A 15840-nucleotide genomic window follows, 5' to 3' on the forward strand; every position below is an offset into this window, starting at 1 on the left:
GTGAAAGGTGTTCTCCTATATATTCTTTCAAATCATCATCAGTCTTTAACACCTCCCGAAACTTTTTGAGGCTCCTTTTCACTTCCCAAGCCTGTATATTATATGTCATTATGAATCTTATCGATTCTTTGGGTTTACTCTGAAGTTGTTCAACTTTGGGGAAGATAAGATCATGGCGATTCAGAGTATCGACTTTTGTGATGGCCTCCTTGATACTCTTGGGGCTGTAGCCCCGTGTCAGAAATCTTTCAGTCATGATTTCTTTTTCCCTCTCAAATTTCTCATTAGTGCTGCAATATCTACGAGCACGTAATAATTCCCCTAATGGTATACTGTGTATCAGATTACGCGGGTGGCAACTGCCCGCATGAAGTAAGCTATTGCCAGCCGTGGTTTTTCTGTACAAAGAGCTCTCATTTCCATTATTTTGTATCTCTAGTTTGAGATCAAGGAATTCCATGGTGTCACTACTTATCTGATGTGTGAATCGGAGGGTAAGATCATTTTCATTGAGAACCTCCACTTGCATTTCTGTGCCACTCCATACACAGAAAATATCATCTAAGTAACGCAACCAGAGGACGGCGTGGTCTTTGAATAGTTCAATCTTCCAGACAACCTGCTCCTCCCACCAGCCGAGGTAAAGACCTGCGAAGCTGGGGGCGAAGCAGGTTCCCATCGCCGTCCCCTGGATTTGTTTGTAGATGTTGTTGTCAAAACCGAAAAAATTATTGCATAAACACAACTCGATCATTTTAAGTAGCATTTCGGTGTGGTGAAGGAAACTCAAGGGTCTGTTCTGAAAGAAATGTGTGCATGCTTGTGAACCCAATTGCTGTGGGATGCTTGTATAAAGGCTACAAACATCTAAGCCTAGCATAAGATAGTTGGGAGACCACTCAATGTCATTGATATGTCTGAGGAAATCACTTGTATCTAGGACAAAAGATGGGAGAGATTGAACCATCGGTTGTAGAAAAAAGTCTACATATTTAGAAGTTTTTTTCTAAAGCACTACCACAGGAAGAGACAATCGGCCTACCAAGTGGTTTCTGTGCATTTTTGTGCAGTTTGGGAAGCAAGTATAAAACTGGAAGTTTCGGATATTCTCGCAAAATGTACATCAAACAGAGTGACAAAGGTGGGAATGTGGTTATCTGGCCCCTTGATATGTACAGGGAAGAAGGGAGGCAACAATTATCAGATACTAGCAAATATTGCCTATCCACAAGAATACTATATGATCAAGCAATGTTGAATTTATCGAATCAAATCACGAAGTGGAAAGATGATTGTATAATAACTAATGATGAATTCTTGTATATGGCTTGCATCATCAGCAGACAAAGCAACTCCATATCTGACACTGATACATGGGAGGTCGTCAACACTCTACTAGGGTGCTTTTAGAAGAAACTACAACTTTGGCAGCCAATGCCTGTTTACCTAAAGCATAGTTGGTTGCTGATGCTAAAAGTGACTACATTTCCCCTCTTCCGTGCAGTTCATCATGTAATGCACAAGCAGCAGCAAACTGGTAAGAAAACCAATCCATGACAAACAAACTTAAAAGCTTCAGTGAACACTTTCAGACACCTATTCAGAAGGCATCAGAAACTCAGCACAAAGAGTTTTCCAAAAAGGCTGAAATTTCAGACAAATAATATATGGAAGATTGGCCTGGAACATAGGGACCATTGGCACTGAAACATTGCCCCTTAGGTACAGGATGAGAAACATCTTAATTAATTCATCTTTCAAACACACCCATTGACTCAGTCCTTGCCCACAAGTGACCTTCCAGGCACTACAGCTTTTAGGTCCTCCCCTTTAATACGTTTTTTATTCATTTCCAATCACACATCCATGGCCAAAAACAGACTGCAAATTAACTTCTCCTGCCTAAAGTGTTGCTCTATACACAGCCACTGTGTATGACTAGTATTTAAGTAAATTATATATTTATGGAATATTTTCATTTTCAGAAAGCAGAAGGGGATCAATTCAACATGCACATCACAAATCAATCAGCAGTGACCGAATTCTTCCTGGTGGGATTTCCAAACACACGGCTGGTGGAGATGTTTTTTTTCTTTGTCTTCGGTACCATATACATCTGGACTGTCACAGCAAACATTGTTATTATTCTTGTGGTGAGGCGGGACCGTCATCTCCACACACCTATGTACTTCTTCATCTGTAACCTATCACTGCTGGAGATCTGGTACACAACTGTAACAACCCCCAAACTAATGGATAATTTCCTAATGAGGAATAAACTGATCTCATTGTATGGATGTATATTACAGTTCTATGTCTTCTTCTCTCTTGGATCCACTCAGTGTCTTCTTCTGGCTGTAATGGCCTTTGACAGATATTTGGCTATATGTAACCCTTTGCGATACACTGCAGTTATGACTGGCACAGCATACACTTGGGCTGCTTTTTGTTCATGGGGCACAGGGTTTGTGGCTATGCTGGTACCATGTGTTTTAGTGTTGCAGCTATCCTTTTGTGGCTCAAATGTAATCAACCATTTTTTTTGTGATGCCGACCCTTTGCTGAAGCTTTCTTGCACAGACACCAAGCTGATTGAACTTCTGGACTTCTTTCTGGCTCTAATTATTGTTTTGAGTTCATTCATACTGACCGTGGTCTCATACATTTATATTATCAACACTGTGATGAGGATCCCTCGGTCCAGAGGCCGAGGCAAAGCCTTCTCCACCTGCAGCTCCCACCTCATCATTGTGGTCATGTTTTATACAACGGTGACATTCATGTACATCAGACCAAGAGCACAGTATTCAGAGATGAGCAAGGTGGTGTCTGTGTTTCATTCAGTGGTGACTCCTCTGCTCAATCCTTTCATTTATACTCTCAGAAACAAGGATGTGAAAAATGCCATCACAAAATTAATGAGGCAGAATACCTTGCAACAAATCATGCTTCAGTGGAGAAACAAAGATAATATAACAATATAATATAATGTAATATAACAATATATAATATAATGTAATGTTCATCATCATCAGATGGCAAAATACCTTGCAACAAATCATGCTTCAGAGCGGTAACATAGATAATATAACAGTTGTATTGTAATGTCATCAGAAGCTATGGGAAGGATAACACACCTGCGTTGGATGGTTCAGATGAAAAATTATTTGAATCCATTAGGGAATATGGTAATCTGCAGAAATTCCTCAAATAGAAGGTGCACTTGACACAAGGTATGCATTGAAGATTGCTAGGATTGTGTTTTTATAAATAATAGGTTTTTTAATGGTAGGAAAATAGAAAGTGTGAATAATGCAAAGGTGATTTAATAAGTTGACAGAGTTTGGTTGCAGTATTGACAGAAAAGTGAATTTTACGTCATCCCGAAAGTTAGCACCCAAATACAACACAACTCCACTACTATCACGTTCCTGTTGTCATGCACATAATTTAGCAGACCCACTTGCAGGCACAATCTGACATGCTCTATGCTACCCTTTGCCTCCCCTTGTCAGCCAGGTGCTGTCTTATAGTGCACTTTAGTTGTGGATATCCCAGTTTAGGCTACGCACAAATACAACGCACATAGTACTATATCACCCTCAATGGTGAGGTTTACTTCATAGAAATATCCCCAATGAACTAAATAAATAGATTAAATGTAAAACAGGCAACATACTTCAAATACGCTTGGTGTATGTTTGCTCTTAGAAAAGTAAACTGAATTTTCTCTCTGTCTAAGAATCTCAACTTTTTTCTTTTTAGGTCTTGTTATAGTCAGCTTTAGCTGTGTAGCAAGACTGTTGTTCCCACTATAGCACCTACTCCATAACACATAATTCAACTGTAGATGCATATAAACACCTCACGGCACGCAAAACACCTATGCACATACATACATAGATACATATTGGATGGGGCATTGGATAAATCCTCTTCAGCCATTGGCTGTTTTTTTCTTTTTTCTTTATAAAGTTTTATATAGCGCAAACATGATCCAGAGGGATATCAGAGCGCTTCACAATTATGGGAGGGAGGATGATCAGGGATGTACAGGTGTCAAATACATTTCAAACGAAACAGTTACAAAGGGCGCATTAAAACATCACAATAGCTCAAAATAGCGGGTCTGGGAGGGGAAGAAAAGTTATTTAAGGAAATATAGCAAATCAGTACCTTACATGCAGGTGTAAGTTCAATATCTTACAGCAGATGATCGAAACCCAAATTAAAGTAAGAACTTGCTCACAAGGAATCTTTTTACTTCCAGGTTGAAAGCAACAGTGGAGGTGAGTCTGCGAACTTCAGGAGGGAGAGAGTTCCAGATCCTTGGGGCAGAGCCGGAGAAAGCTCTTTGACAAGTTCTCTTTTTGCAAAAGATCTGTGGTTTTAGGAAAATCATTCATTTGCGATCGCAAAATGGCCTTTTGCGATGCCTGATAGTCTCTAAGAATGCACAATTTTGGTAATTGCAATTTTTTGCGATTAATCAAATTGCAATTCGCATTTAGGGAATCTCAATTAGCGGTTCCTTAAATGCAATGCAAGAAGCACTTTGAAATAGCGATTTTGTTATTTGGGGACACAAATTGCCAAAAATTAAACTGATCGGTAATTTGCTCAAACTTTGAAAAAATGCACTAAAGTGCATTTTTCAAAGTTTCATGTAACACACACAAATGCCCTTGGGGCATGTGTGTGCGCAACATGGGTGCACAATAAAATTTCTGGGGTGCAACAGGGTATCCCTTTGACACCCTTTCACCGTTGAAATCGCATGCACAATTTCCCATTCATTCCTAGACGCCTGTAGGCCCATAGGAATGAATAGGAAGCCATTCCTTATATGTGGCTCGCAATTTGCAAGTCGCAATTAAGGAATGTTTAGGAATCACTATTTTTATAGCGATTCGTACGTGCATAGGCTTTTGTGAGTCCTTAATTGTGCTTCTTTAATAATCCCAATTAAGGACTCGCAAAAGCCTACCTTGATGCATGTGCCACATAATGCTTGACAAACTGCTTAAGGAATGTGTCATTGTACACTCAGACTCCTCGGAGGGGGTAAGGCCCATTGTCTTGGTGCGCGAGAAGGATGAGGAATAATAAGACCTTCGTTGTGGGCTGTCACCCTTACCCAAGATAACCGAGTTATTGTTGAACATAAGAGGTGCATACGTTTTTTACATTGTTGGATTTATGCTACAAATATCACCAGATTCCACTCACATCAGATTTGCAAGACCTTACCACGTTTGTCACCCCTTTTGGGGGGCTTACATATTTTTAGTGTCACAAATTGGTCTCGAGTCTGTTGCAAGTGTTTTTCAGAAGGTAATGGATTCCGTTTTGTGAAACATAACAGGTACCCAAGCTTACCAGGATGATGTATTGGTGCTCTCCAATACTGTTGCAGAACATAAGACAATACTTAACAAGGTTTGAAGGTGTTTAAAGAAGTAACTTTCATGTTAAATCCTGAGAAATTTAGTTTTTTGAGACAGGTTTTAGACTATTTGGGTCACCATATTTCTGGCTATAGCATAACACCTGCATTTTCACTAGTACAAGCAATACAAGATGTTTCTCCACCAAAAGACAAGGGCACCTTGAGATCATTTATTGGGATGAGTGAGTACTATTCCAGGTTCATTCAGGAGTATGCTCTTTTGTACAACCACTTTGGAAGCTTTTGCAGAAAGGTGTAGAGCACATTTGGGATGATACAGCTAACCAAATCTTCTTTAGATTTAAGTCACTGAAGTTTCAAGAACAAAATTTTATTAAAAGAAGTTCAGATAAGGTAAGCATAGCATATCATAAAAACATGTTACATAAAAATGAATTCAAATATTCTTAAAGAAAAGAAATAAGTATAAAGCATTGCAAAGTAAGTCACTGATCCTTAATGCACCAGCCATGTCCTCTTATAGACCTGAAAGCATGTGTGTGCTTATGTTGGCTGCAAACCAGGTGCAAATAGCTGCAGTTGTCTCACAATTTTAGGATACAAGAAAACACACTGTAGCTTTCGCCTCCCACTCATTGAAGACTCCAGAGTCACACTACAGCACAAAAGAGAGGGAGTCGTTGGACTGCTCATGGGCCATTGAAAAATGTAAAACAAAATTCTTTGGGGCGTATGTTTTGATTCATAAACAGATCACAAACTCCTGATACATTTGTTTAATGGCAATGGCTCAGGGAAGTCATCGGCAAGGCTTGCCAGACATTGTTCTCGCTTGCAGGAATACAGGTTTAAAATTGATTACCTTCGTGGTGGGATGAACTTTAGAGAACATTTCCTGTCTAGGATGTCACTTCAGGGTGTTGATCAAATAAATGTACATGAGAATGTTGAGTCTGCTTGGACATTTTGGATGACATTTTGAGTGCTTCTGGTCTGCTCTCAGAGATGGCAATGTGTTATCTGCTGTTATGGATTTTGTCAAGAAAGGATGGCCCAGGGAAAAATCATTACCTGTACCCTCAGACATTTTTCACAGGTGGAAAGTGAACTTTACATTCTAGATGGTATCCTCTTATGCAAATATATCACTGTTTAGCCCTCTGCTGTCAGGACCAAACTCATTGAGGCCTTTTAGGGTTGGGAGCCACATCTAAAAATTAGAAATGATTTTTTTGGTGGCCTACATTAGATTCACAAGTTGCAACATGGATATCTGATGGCAGTACGTGTTTACTGACATATAAGCACTGGATCACTCACCAAACACCCCTTCACACTGTTCTGCTCCCTGATGAGGTTTTGTCTAAGGTTTTTTTGACTTTTCAGGAACTTTTGAAGTTTTGCCCACAGTTATATAATATTTTGATTGGTCTTAGTTGCTTAATTCTTGAATTAGTTTTTTTATGAATTTGTTCCCGCCACTAGTACTACTGTTGAAATCACATTTTTAAACAAGATCCTCAAAACTGAGGGGCCACCAAAGGAATCGGTCACTGATAATGGAACACCTTTTGTTTCTTCACAGGTGAAGGAATTTGTTCAGAACCATCACATCACACATTTGAGGGTGACTTTATACTCGCCTACCTCAAACGATCTGGTGGAAAGAAAGAACAGGTCTCTGAAGGAAGGAATAAAATCTGCTTTGGTGAGCAGGGTTCCAGTGGAAGAGTTTCTGAGTAAATAGGTTTGGGCGTACCATCTGACTCCACACTCTAATACTGGTGTATCCCCTTTTTTGCTTGTTGAGAAAGAGAAAACCCAAATCTCAGGTTCGACCTGACTGGGTCAAGGAAGTAGCTCCAAAGGAGCAATATTGCCAATGCACAATATCTAAGATGGTCATGGAGAGAGAGACTATGGCCCAGGTCATACATAAAGTTGACTGTGACAAAATACATCATGGAAAAAGGTATGATTTTAAGGTTGCTGATTGGGTGTTGATCAAACGTCCCACTAGAGTTAGAAAGGCACAATCAGTTTTTTTTAGACCTTTACAAATTGTAAATGTTGCTGTAGGCTCAGTTTTGATTAATGAGAGAGGTTAGTGGAGTAAGAGGGCACTTGTGAGGTTACCACCTGAGCAAGCTACCAAAATTTGCACACACAAAGGTCTCAACTGTGGAGAAGGAGGACAAGCCCATGATGATTGGTTTGTATTAGAGAGAATATCTCTTATTCAATTGCTACTCAATCTTCTTCCTCTGTTTTGTCTAGTGCTTCTGAGGTGGGTACAGTCAAACATCTCCGAGCCAACAGTGACAGGGTACTTGGAAGAACTCAGGTTTCCTGGTGGGACTGATGCATCTGCACCTGAAAATGCTAGAACAATTGGACCTGTCAGAGATGTTAGAACTTCTTGTAAAGTTTCTATGTCTGTTAGGTACAGATATTTGTATATACAAGGGGAAAGATGATGTAATGATACACTAAGGGGGTGATTATGATGGTGGGCGGAACGCCACCACCCGCCCGGGAGGTAACGATCCACCCGCCATCACAACCTGCTTTAACCCTCACCATAATACCATGGTGGGGGTTATTGTGGCAGATGCAAAGTGCGTCCCAACTTTTCCGCCGGTCGGGAATCGTAACATTTGCCGACCGGGTGGACTTGGGCACTAATAAGGTGGCGGTGCTTACAGGCACTGCCATACATATTAGGATGGGTGTTTTCAAAGGCCTTTCCATGGTGACGATGCTGCCATGAAAAGGCTGGTGAGGAATTGCTTTGGGGGCCTGTTGCGGGCCCCCAAAGCAATTCCCAAAAGTGTAGTCCCCCACAGAAGGGTAGGGGACTACACTTGGGGGTACCTATGGTACCCCCTACATTGCCATGCACAAGGTGTCAGGCTCAGCGGTGCCTGCCACGTTGTGCATGGCAAAGCACAACATGCCATTTTGGCATTGCGGTGGGTGCTGCTTACAGCATCACCCACCACAATGTCAAGATTGCGGAATGCGACAGCCAGGGTGGCGGTCACATGCTAATCCGTGGTGCGGAACCGCTGCAGGTCTGGCAGCCAGTCCCAGCATCGCTAGTTTGTCCCCCCGCCATTCTAATGGGCCCCGTAGTCCTTTATTTTTGCTTACTTTATGTAGTCCTCCATTAGTGTTTATATTTTAGTTATGACGGCTCTTGGGCATTCACCATCTCGCACTGTATTTATATTTATATATGTTGACATTTGTAATGCCTCATGCCCAGCATTCCTTCTCCATGACACTTAGCTGCAATAAAGTAAGTTGCAGCTGGGATTCCTTGGACGCAGGACATGTGGCAGCCTGTATTTCAGGGATAAAACTTACCTTGTTTGGCATTTGGAGTCTCCTGGTCTCTTTTATTCACCTCCCAACAACATGGCTCATTCAATAGCTATTGAAAATATACTCTGAATTTAGAAATGAAACAGCTACCTTGCCAGCAAATATGTATTAAAGAGTTTAGTCTCTGCAAAGAGCATATGGTAGATCGGTATAGATGGAGCCCAGATATGGATGCTCATGAACTTAAGCAGTAGTTATCTCTCACAAACGCATACATACATTACTCACTTTTGCATATAATTTTAAGATTTCTAGAATGTAGCACTGCATATTTATTTATTCACTTAAAAAATATCCATAGCCACATTGATTAATGAGTCTGTCTTTGGGACCTCTAGAAATCATCAAATAGCAGCACTTGAGCTTCAGTTGAGAGAACTCAAGTACCAATTTAAGATAGTGCTTCCACTATCATTTCTTATATATATTCCATTATATTGACTAAGGGATGGAATGGCTCAGTGCCCACAGGCACCATACATGTATATGACAGAGTAAATTATTACAGTCTCAATTGGCAGCCAGATGCAGTGCAAACTATAATGCCACTGTCCAGTTCATTTTCACTAAACACATAGGAGCAAAGGCCTCCTTCTCTTTCACCCATTCTTTTGGCCCAAGGGCCTTCTGCATTACTAGTACGGATGCAATTAATAAGGGTCATGGAGCTGTGCTGATTCAAGTCATTGAGGATGGTCATAAGCAAGTAATTGCGAATGGCTCTGGGTCTGTTTTCCCCACAGAGGAAAAATATTCTATAAAAGAGAGGGAGACTTTGGAATGTTCATGAGCATGTGACCATTTCAGAGCTTTTGATTTGGGCAAACTTTTCACCATTAGATGTGATCACAAGACTTTAGTAAGAATACATATCTACTGAAAGTAGTGAAAACGTTTCTTCCAGGTTAGTGAGACTTTCAGTTAAATTGCAGTATTATTACTATAATAAGGTCTATGTGCCTGGTAAAATCTACTTAATTGAAGATTTCCTGTCACGAATGGCAAAGCATTTGGAGGAATGTGAGGATGAGGTATTAAACGAGTTTCAGGTAACCATATTGATGATTTAGGACATGCAGCAATCACAAAGGAAAAATAATGTTGAGTGAGTATAATAAAGATGTTGTTTTGCAGTTTGTGATTGGTCACATACAAAAGGGTTGTCTTGGTGGGAGTACATTGGATCATCGTGTAAAGCCAGGGGTTAGATCAGAGTTGTCAATAGTGAATGAAGTTATCTTGAGGGGAGTAAGAGTTGTACTTCCAAATTCGATGCATCAGGATTTGTGAATGTCATAAAGGCCATTTCTGCATTGTCATAACCAAACATGTGGTGAAAGAAATTGTATTAGTGGCCTGGAATGAATGTTGCCATTTAACCCCTCCCATGCTCGTGACGGAGCCGTTCCGTCACGAGCCTCGGGTGGGTTATGCTGGTGACAGAACGGTTCCGTCACGGCCCGCTCGCCGAGCCTGCGCGGCGTGAATTCCGTGCCTGCGCTGGACGTTCTGAAGAGCGGGCGGGGCCGGGACGGAACCATTCCGTCACAAGCACAGCTCACCCGCGGGCCGTGACAGAGCAGTTCCGTCACAAGCACAGGACCGCCGCACGACCCTGCCTCCCCCTTAGCGCTGCGGTGGAATAGCCACCGCAGCGAAGGGGTTAAAGGTTTGTAAGAGCGTGATTATCTTGCGTTATGGCTGACAAATTGCATGAAATGCTTAGACCACCCATGTTATAAGGTGTTATACCCAAATATCCACACCCATGTTAGAATCCATGGTAATCCATAGCAATTAATATTACAGACCAGTTGGAAATTCTCCGAAATATGTCTTAGCCTTAATTGATGTTTTTCAAGGTGGTCGGTCATGGAGAGTATGAATAAAAATAACACATATTCTGTTTAAAAATTCTTGAAAACTGTATTTACTTCTGAAGGTATTCCCACAACTATTTTAAGTGAAAGTGATGCTCAATTTCTTTCTAAAAAGGCCAAAGAGTATTTTGACAGGATTGGGGTTAAGCACAAAACTACATCATTCAATAATACCTGTGGAAATGATTTGATCGAGGGTGTCATCAAGATTGTGATTCAGCTAGTACTTAAGAGGGGTCTATCTTGGAAAGTTCAATTAGAGAAACCCATGTGGTTAACCGAGTGTGTGAGAATGAGGTTACTGATTCGAGTCAGTTTGTGGTAATGAAAGGTAGAAATCCCAGACCAAAGTATAACCCAGATTGGTTGTTTAAACTGAATGTGTAACATTGGAAAGTTGAAGATGTTGAAGCAAGGTTTGATTTAGACCAGCAGTAGCAATAATGACTTATGGTCACAGAGCATAATTTCAAATCTGTGGCGCTTAATGTCGACCAGTGGGTTAGAGTAATGATCCTGGGAATATTCCCAAAGGTGATAGTAGATGTTCAAAACCATAAGAGGTTATCAAAACTTTATGCATTACAGTTTGGTTGAATGATGGCAAGATGCGGAATCTCAAAAGAATTGCTAAAAGCAGCTGATTGCAATGTGAAAAGGATGAGCGAGAAAGGAGGGAAGATCAAATGCATGACATATTAGAAGACGAAGATTTTCTTTTAGAGGAATGTATGGATGTTCAAACTGGACACCTGTGAACGTAAACGTGAGTAAGGATATGACCTGAATAATACCATTCATAGTAGCCATGTACTACAAGTTTTTGGCTCTGATGTACAGGATGAAGTATTACCTTTAGATGAAAAAGAATCTTACTTACAGGGAAATTTGATGCAGGGAGATTTTTCCCTATGTTCTTCCTTGGGGCAGCAGAAAGTGTAAAAAAGGATCAGGAAGTCTCCAGTGTGGATGAAGTATCTTACTGCTGTTTCATTCTTTGGAAAGGGGAGAGTTAGACTTGTCCTCCTTGGCTTGGTTTCCAATGCCTTTTTGCCTATACCACCTGTATTTTTGATGGTATGCCGGATCTCGTTTTTGCTGGCTTAAATGCTTTGGGCAGTGTGTAAGTATCAACCCAGGCGGTAACAAACAAAACTTGCCCACATAATAGTGATAGGACGCAACAACCTACTTCCGTAGAAAAGACAGTTTATTTTAATTAAACAAAGTACATAAAAATCCACCAAAGCAATTGTCTTTAAAAATATATGAGAAAATACAATACACAAAGTCAAATAAGGAAGTACAATAAAATCAAATAGGACACAATAATCACAATTTCATAAGTACATAGTATCAGTTCTTGAATTAATTATAAAATATGTTGTCGACGCGCGTTTCGGCGACCAGCGCCTTCTATAAGACAGACAAGTTTTCAGGTTCCTAAATATAAAAGCATAGTTACTGATCCAGAAGTGCATTCATTTACTTCAAACAATAGAAAAACAATGAATCATATTTAAGGTACAATACAATAATCAAAACAACCATCATATTATAACATCTTATGAAAACTGTCAAGGCATAACAATTGGAAGTAGGTGAAGGTATAATGCGAACCAAACGGATAAGCAAGTAATGGCCCAATTGGGGAGAAAAATGGGAAATACTGACTTCGGTGCTCATTTAAGGGAGTTAACGCAAAATTGGATGTCAAGGATAGAACAGTAACAATAAACTCATGGTGAACAAACGATGATAGACAGATACACAGAGATGAATATAGATTTATCATGGATAGTGAGAGTATAGGAAGAATATAAAGGCTATAGTTCTTTTGTCTCTCAGTTTATTCTGACTGATAATTGTAAATCGATTATTGATATTGATATATATGTTACACAAGCCAAATTATTTCTTACAAGATTATACTAAATGCTACACACGGTATGTTAATCTAATCAGCTACTTGTAAATTCAGGTTATAACAGACAAGCAGAGATATACTTACTTGTGAGCTAACACATGGACACAATTTGCGTTATTTGACACAACTTTTCACATAAGGGAGAAACCTCTGAAAAATGGAAAGGTGCTATTAATTAGGAGCAGCAATTAATCTTAGTGCAGAGGGCAGTGATATATTCACTGCAACATTAAGGGAGAGGGTAATATCTCCTAGTATATTGTGCTAACTAATTAGTTTAGCGAATTCTTATGATAAAGCCTAAAATGCCTTGCATTTCTCATGGTTTACAAAAGGCACTAGGTTATTTCTAACAAGAATATTAAAACGGCCAGATTAGGGAATTTACAGGACGTATTTAGACTGATGCGTGTAAATGGTTCAACATCATTAGATTTCGGTTGATGTCTGGATAATCTTTATAGATTTCGAGTCTCTAAAGGGCAAGATAAACTGAGGCGAAGATAACGTTAAAAACTAAAATTGTAATTTTTATTTTAGAGTAGTTTGTGGTACTAGCGAGGAATATTCCCTACCTCGAGAGGGGTTGTTTACGTGTTATATTTTGCTGGCGAAGATGGACAATTTGATAAAAACGCACTCTCTTGTATATCATTTTTTCAATTGGTCAGCTGTGAAATAAAGAACGGAGGACCATATCAAACAAGTGTTATCAAACCACAACTGGGTGGAAGGGACAATAATAAGCTGTTCATAATATGGAGAACATACCATAGATATAAAACAAATGTGCCTCGCCTCCACTCTTCCGAACCTGCATGGATAGGTTTGCTTTAGTTAGCTTTTTCCGTTACTAAAACGTGAAAGAAAACCGAGATGGAATTTTTTTTTTTAAAGGACCTACGAAGGAAACTGATAATGGGCCAATATGAATAAGACGGGACAATGTTTTTTAGTTGATTACAACATACCTTCTAGCGTATGTATTTGTCACATACAAGAATCATGAAAATAAAGGAAGGGCTCACTACATTTTGTATATAAAGAGCCTTGATTAGAGATGGAAAAATCTACAAAGAAACTATATCTGAATTACAAGGCAACCATTTAATTCAGGAATCTGACAAACGTTCCAAATAATAAAACAAAAGATGATTATTTTGAATTTATATAGGACTCAGACGAGTCACTATATAAGATATTATATGATTGTGTCTTGGTCACATGATTCCAATACAAGAATCGTGAAAATAAAGGAAGGGCTCACTACATTTTGTATATAAAGAGCCCCGATTAGATATGGGAAAATATACAAAGAAACTATATCTGAATTACAAGGCAACCATTTAATTCAGGAATCTGGCAAACGTTCCAAATAATAAAACAAAAGATGATTATTTTGAATTTATTCAGGACTCTGACGAGTCACTATATAAGATATTATATGATTGTGGCAGACTTGGATACACGTTTACATTGATGTGTACATATAACACTCATTAAACTAGGGTGTGTCACAATGAAGAAATGAAACTAAATTATCATGTAATGTGCATTTATGATGTGGCACAGAAAAGATTAGATGCAATTTTAAGTTAGAAAGACAGTAGCAGTTAAGTACCACATCATACTCAGACACTCGAGGTCATATGGCAAGGCGTACAATGACCCCGGAGCCCATGGTAACTCCATTTAAGTAATAGCGTTTTCCCAAGGGATTGCGCTGTTCAAACCTGAATGGAAAGTGTCCAAGGAAAATATCCAGAACACTTTTTTTGCGGATCTTCTCTCCACCTTTACTGTCTGGTACGTTAACTTTTTCTAAAATGCGCCACTTAAAGTCGTCAGGGCCATGTCCGACTTCCAAAAAGTGTTTCACCATGGGCGCCAAAGTTTTACCAGTTCAAATTGCAGAGCGATGCTCGGTTAGGCGTACCTGGATGGAGCGTGCAGTTTCTCCCATGTACCCTAGAGAACAGGGACACAATAGGAAATATATTACATTTGTAGTTTTGCAGTGCCACATGTTGTTAGCCATGGCTGTATAGCCATTGTGAATAAATGATTCTCCTTCTATAATATTGGGACATGATTTGCAGTTCGAGCACTTGAATATACCTTTCAAGGCCTGATTTGTATGTATTGATCTCTGGACAAAACAGTCAGGATTGGATTGGCCTTGAAATCTGGAGTGCACTATGTGGTCCTTTATGTTCTTGTTTCGCTTATGGGCGAACAAGAGCTTCTCCAGTTTAAGATTACCAGTACTGTTACTGTTCAAGATGTGCCAAGAGGAATTTATTACTTGTCTCACTTTGGCATCCAGAGTTGAATGCCTTGTTATACATACAAGTTGTTTCAAGTTTTTCTGGGGTTTGGATTTTAGCAAGTGGTCCCTTTCATAATAGCGAGCCCTTTTATAGGATTCCCTGACAAGCCTGTGAGGGTAACCCCTTTCAAGGAATTTTCGTTTCATTTCTATAGCTTGTCTATCAAAGTCCTTGAGGTTGGTACAGTTTCTTCTGATCCGTAAGAACTGGGAAAAGGGTATGCTTTGCCTTTGGCTATGGGGGTGGAAACTTTGGAAATGTAATAGGGTATTCCTAGCTGTAGGTTTGACATATAAGTCAACCTTCAGTTTGCGGTCATCAGCAAAGATCATAATATCTAGAAATTCAATCTTACTAGCACTGATATGCGAGGTGAACTTGAGGTTCAAATCACCAGCGTTCAACCAGGCTAAAAACTCTATAAGAGTCTCCCTCCCATCGGTCCAGACAAAGAAGATATCATCGAAATATCTTGACCAATGGGAGACAGACTCAAAAAAGGGCGCAATGTCATTGTAAGTAAACTTGGCCTCAAAGGCGGCCATATAGATATTCGCGACCGAAGGAGCCACAGAGGCTCCCATGCTTACCCCTTTAATCTGGCGGTAAAGACATGGTCTGAATTCAAAAATGTTCTCAGTCAAAACGATCTTTAGACAATCCAACAAGAAAGTTTTTGGGCACAATATCTTAAATAAATCAATGAACCAGTCTACAGTTTGCATGGCTTCAGTCAAGGGAATATTACTGTACAAGGATTCAACATCGAGAGTCACCAGGAGATCTGGATTAAAAGGAATGTTTTCAACCTTCCCAATCATTGCTCCTGTATCTTTTACATATGACGGTATGTTCGGAATATGTGGGCATAGATATGAATCAACAAATTTGCTTTGGGTACTTTGC

At 39.7% G+C, this 15840-nt stretch overlaps 1 protein-coding gene across 1 annotated transcript; it reads left to right on the forward strand.

The window, feature by feature from the left end:
- The first annotated feature begins 2009 nt into the window (after positions 1–2009).
- LOC147712928 (olfactory receptor 6F1-like) lies at positions 2010–2984 on the forward strand. The gene has a single exon (XM_086919727.1). It carries the CDS (start codon positions 2010–2012, stop codon positions 2982–2984), a length of 975 nt encoding a protein of 324 aa, XP_086775853.1.
- Positions 2985–15840: the final 12856 nt, after the last annotated feature.

Source organism: Lissotriton vulgaris, chromosome 5 (assembly GCF_964263255.1).
Source record: "Lissotriton vulgaris chromosome 5, aLisVul1.2, whole genome shotgun sequence".
In the NCBI taxonomy this organism is placed as follows: Eukaryota; Metazoa; Chordata; class Amphibia; order Caudata; family Salamandridae; genus Lissotriton; species Lissotriton vulgaris.

Excerpts from the sequence above, each read along its gene's own strand:
- LOC147712928 (XM_086919727.1), top strand. The coding sequence starts at position 2,010 with ATGCACATCACAAATCAATCAGCAGTGACCGAATTCTTCCTGGTGGGA.